Source organism: Limulus polyphemus, unplaced genomic scaffold (assembly GCF_000517525.1).
Source record: "Limulus polyphemus unplaced genomic scaffold, Limulus_polyphemus-2.1.2 Scaffold3020, whole genome shotgun sequence".
Lineage (NCBI taxonomy): Eukaryota > Metazoa > Arthropoda > Merostomata > Xiphosura > Limulidae > Limulus > Limulus polyphemus.
The window spans coordinates 47,644-52,719 of NW_013668630.1; the positions used below are offsets into that span (position 1 = coordinate 47,644).

The window sequence follows — 5,076 nt, forward strand, 5'->3', positions numbered from 1 at the left end:
CCTCGTCATCGAATTTTACTTGCGTATTGTTATTTATCACTATTTAACAGACATTAATTCTCCTTTAGAATCACTTCATATATCAAAAAAGCAACAAACCTTAATCAATTTATAGCTTTATGTACTTCAGTTTGAAATTCAAGTAAATTTTGAGCTGAATATAGATGTGGCAGTAGTTATTTCTTTAGAGTATTTTATTTAAAATAAATTACAGTGAACTTTATTTGAGTAGACCTTTGAACAGGCTGTAAATGATTAATGTGTTACATAAATTATCTGTAAAGATGATAAAGATCTCTGTTATCATTTTTACCAGGTTAAGGTGTAACATCCGTACAGATGAAAAAATGTATTTTTTACGATTTGCAGTCATAATATATTACTGAAAGTTGAGCCTTCCTTGAGTTCAAGGTTTTCTTTGTGAAAGTACTTGAGTTCAAGGTCTTCTTTGTGAAAGTACTTGAGTTCAAGGTCTTCTTTGTGAAAGTACTTGAGTTCAAGGTCTTCTTTGTGAAATACTTGAGTTCAAGGTCTTCTTTGTGAAAGTACTTGAGTTCAAGGTTTTCTTTGTAAAAGTACTTGAGTTCAAGGTTTTCTTTGTGAAAGTACTTGAGTTCAAGGTCTTCTTTGTGAAAGTACATGAGTTCAAGGTCTTTGTGAAAGTACTTGAGTTCAAGGTTTTCTCTTCACAAGTTATTTTTTGTGATACAACGAGTTGTGTATAAAGTTATAATAATTTCTGAGTTATTCTTTGTCTTCTAAATTTAGCATAAAATGTAGAAATACCAGTGAACAATAATTATTATGGTTTAGACCAAAATGAAATAAATAATTCATGTTATTAATTTTCTTGGCCAATGTTACTAAGCACACTTCACATAGAATATATAGATTTGTCTTTCAGGCCTCCGTTCATGGATGAATATGAACATTTGGAAAAGGAACTTGAGAAAACGTATGAGGAGTACACCTTTAAGTTTCGTTGTTTAGCATTTCTAGATCAGCAACTCGAAGAGTTGGAGAAAGCTGAACGAGAATATAGTGAGGTATGTTAAAACCTCCAAATAACTTGATGACTTTTTATACAATGGTGGGAAGTGCAACACATTCAAGAACATGTGTAGTACTGTTTATTTAACTCTCTCATGATAAGCTCAGTCAATTTGACCTTTATAGTTTCCATACTTGTAACTTATAATACGTTTTATGTATCTTCACAAAATTTCACAAGCTTTCTATAATCATTAAGTCTTTGGTAGAAAAAAATCAGAATTTTTAATGAAGTATATTCACTAAAACTTTTCTATGAGTATATGGAGTCAAAGTGTTGACTGCTCTGAGTGCAAAATGATATTCATGTTCAGATTAAAAATACTTTTCTTCATATGAAAAATCTCAAATTTCACTTACATAATCTTTAAACCTCCTAAATAAATTTCAAACGTTTGTTTTTCTCTACCCTAACTCTATATGAAGTTGGTCAATTTGACTGACCTCGTAACCACCATAAAAATATGAATTAAATATAAATTACCCTTTAATGACTTCAAATTGTGACATGAAACTACATTTGTTTATCCTAAATAGCTTTAAACTCGTAGCAGTATAGATCTGTTTATACTCAAATTTTGCACCATTCAACATACAGCTAAGGTGTTCTACAAACACAGCCAAAGTTTTTTGCTCAATTTCTAACAAAATAAAGGACATTTGCAGTAAATGATGTAGTGTTTGATTTTGACATATTGTTCTATGACATTACAGTTTCACCTAAGCATTCATTACTGTACTAAATATAATGTTTGTAAAGATGCACAGTTGTTGGTTTGTGATAAAGTTATTTTCTGCACAGGAGCAAGACCTGCAGATAAAGAAGATGGTCGAGAAGATTCGTCAAGAAGAGATGTGGAGAGCATGTGATCCCAGCAGTCTGGAGGATGTTACCAATATTGATCATCTTGTAGCTCTTGCAAAACCTATGGAACTGCAACCAACTGGTAAACCACATAATTGATATTACGTTTTAGCGTAGCTAAAGAGGGGGTATTAAGACATATTCTGTTTAAATTTATAATATTTGTAGCAAGTGTAAATTACTCTGTGGATCTACATTTAGTTATAAAAAGTATGAAGGCTTATATTAAACATATTATTTTTTATTTTAGAAGTGAAAAGAGAGTCTGCAAAACAAAGAGTATTTGGATCAATGACAGGAATGGGCAAAAAAGTGAGTTATAATTGTCAAACAAAAGTTCATAAACCATTAGCATAAGACACTTTAGTATAAAGTCATAAACCATTAGCAATGTACAAGCCACGTTTTCCATAAAACAGTTTATACTAAAATCAAGATAGATTTCCATGCATGAAAAAGGTGACTACTCAATAAAGACAACAAATGTTTTAGTGATGAAGAAAGAAATGTACTTTAGTCACTTAAAAGAAGCAAGATGTCTGGTTTGTTACTTCACTTATCAAGATACATATAAAACCCATAACTTTATAGAAATGTTTATGCTGTTCTACTTGGAACCAGAATTGTTGAATAATTTCTTAAATTTTTACCCTACTAAAAAGTCCCAGCACCTAATTTACCTGATTATATAACAACAAAAGGATGTAGATGTGTGTATCAAAATATATCTACACTATCTTTAAAAACTTGACTTCACCCTAATTTGATAGTTAAAAACATTTTAAATGGAATAATTCATGTAATTTGCAACGTTGAGCACATTTTTTTTTTCACTTATTAGTTTTCTTTGAGTAGTAATATCTGAATTATTGCCTTAATAAGGAAAATTTAGATACTGACTCGGATCTTGATTTGGAAGATGATGATGGCTCAACTGATGAGGAGATTAAGTTTAACACGAAACCTGGAAACAAGAAGATGATTCCCAGAACTTTTCTACTGCGGGACAGCGATGATGACTTTTAACTTGAGTGAGAAAATAAATGAACATCACAGGAATTAGTAGATTGTGAGAAAATAAACGAACATCACAGAAATTAGCACACAGGATAGAAGATAGTGAGAAAATAAATAAACATCACAGGAATTAGTACACAGGATAGAAGATAGTGAGAAAATAAATAAACATCACAGGAATTATTTTAAACTCTTTCTCAACCAGATGCAACTTTACATTTTTAGGTACTTACTTTTACAAAGAACAAAATGATTTTTGATTAGAGAATGATGATGTAACTGTTTTAATGTTGTATTAATACACAGAACATAAACTACCAAGAAAATCTTCCAGTACATCCAGAACCTGAAGGTGTAATTGTATTAATACCCAGAACATAAACCACCAGGTAAATCTTCCAGTACATCCAGAACCTGAAGGTGTAATTGTATTAATACACAGAACATAAACCACCAGTAAATCTTACAGTTCATCCAGAACCTGAAGGTGTAACTGTTTTAATGTTGTATTAATACCCAGAACATAAACCACCAGGTAAATCTTCCAGTACATCCAGAACCTGAAGGTGTAACTGTTTTAATACCCAGAACATAAACCACCAGATAAATCTTACAGTTCATCCAGAACCTAAAGGTGTAACTGTTTTAATGGCAAGAGAGAAAATGTTACCAAAAGTAAAATCATCTCAAATAAATGTATGTACTAATTCAGAAATAACTTAATTTTATATTCTTCTGGTTTAAAAATGAAGGTGCAAAACATTTTGTATAAAGCATTTTTGTAATTTGTTAATACGACACTAGGTTTACAAACAGTTATTTCAAAGCACTAACTACTTTCTGTAGCAATTTTATTAGACTTCATTAAATGTAATAGTTAATTCTATTAGTGAACAAATTTTGTATTTTTAATTGATAATAAATGTTATTTATCAGAAATAACAGTATGTTTGCCTGTGTTTTAAGAAAATGAGAATTCATTGTATTTTCCCTCTTCTAAGTAGTGAAATGTAACATACTAGAAAATGTTCATATTACAAAAATAAGCAATTAAATTTTAACGTGCTGCTCGAGTGTGTACATTTAGGGTTTGAACTGGAAGAAACATTTCTATACAAGGATTTTAGTAATGAAGAATATGATGTCATTTGTTTTGACTGAACAAGGAAATTTATATTTTATAAAAGTAGCTTAATACTGTGTTTGGAATGATATTTTCTTGAAATAAAAGTCATTTAATATTTTCTTTTAGCCTCATTATTAGTACATCATTTCAAGTGCTTTATTATCAGAATCATTAGAGGTGACATCAAAGTCCTTAACTTGAATTGGAGACTATATCAAACTGTTTCTTCGCATATGAACCTTGTACAGGAACTTTGGTGATAATGTGAGGAAGAACTAGGTCATCTGAACAACACCAGAAGTTGTGTACATATACCACAAGGTCATCTCAACAACACCAGTTGTGTACATACACCACAAGATGAGGAAGAACTAGGTCATCTGAACAACACCAGGAGTTGAATACATACACCACAAGATGAGGAAGAACTAGGTCATCTCAACAACACCAGGAGTTGTGTACATACACAGCAAGATGAGGAAGAACTAGGTCATCTCAACAACACCAGTTGTGGAAGTACTAGGTCATCTGAACAACACCAGGAGTTGTGTACATACACCACAAGACGAGGAAGAACTAGGTCATCTGAACAACACCAGTTGTGTACACTGAGTGGTCACAAGTAAATAGACACCTAATTTTTTGTCATTTAACTGATTTATGCTAACTAATTTGTGTTCACAATGCACTATATAAATGAAAATGGTCCACACACTAATTATCTTGTGCTACAACATGCCTAGAACTCAAGGTTCTCTCGAATTGTCAGATTTTGTTAGAGAAAGGATAGTTGGTGAAGCAGATGGTGGAATAAGTCAGCAGCAAATTTCGCAGAATTTGGGAATCATGCTTTCGACAGTCAACAGAATCATCATGCAGTTCAGGAAACATGGCAAGGAAGCAACTGAGCAGCACCAGAGTCGTCCTAGTCCATCGGAGAGGACGAAAAAGGGCTGTCAAGAGGAGCATCGAAATGGATCCCAGATTAATGACTGCAGAATTGGCCAAAATTGGTGGG

General features: G+C 32.0%; 1 protein-coding gene across 8 annotated transcripts in view; it reads left to right on the forward strand.

The window, feature by feature from the left end:
* Positions 1–4,183, forward strand: part of LOC106468478 (clusterin-associated protein 1 homolog) — a 35,645-nt gene extending 31,462 nt beyond the window's left edge. For 5 of the 8 annotated variants that reach the window (XM_013928908.2, XM_022396807.1, XM_022396810.1 and 2 more), the window contains 4 exons: positions 905–1,046; positions 1,853–1,997; positions 2,166–2,227; positions 2,798–4,183. In XM_013928908.2, the coding sequence (XP_013784362.1) occupies positions 905–1,046; positions 1,853–1,997; positions 2,166–2,227; positions 2,798–2,941 (493 nt within the window). In that variant the 3' untranslated portion in view covers positions 2,942–4,183. Of the gene's footprint in view, positions 1–904; positions 1,047–1,852; positions 1,998–2,165; positions 2,232–2,797 lie in introns of all 8 variants that reach the window. The other 3 variants (XR_002612655.1, XM_022396805.1, XM_022396809.1) reach the window with 3 other exon arrangements.
* The last annotated feature ends 893 nt before the right edge of the window (positions 4,184–5,076 follow it).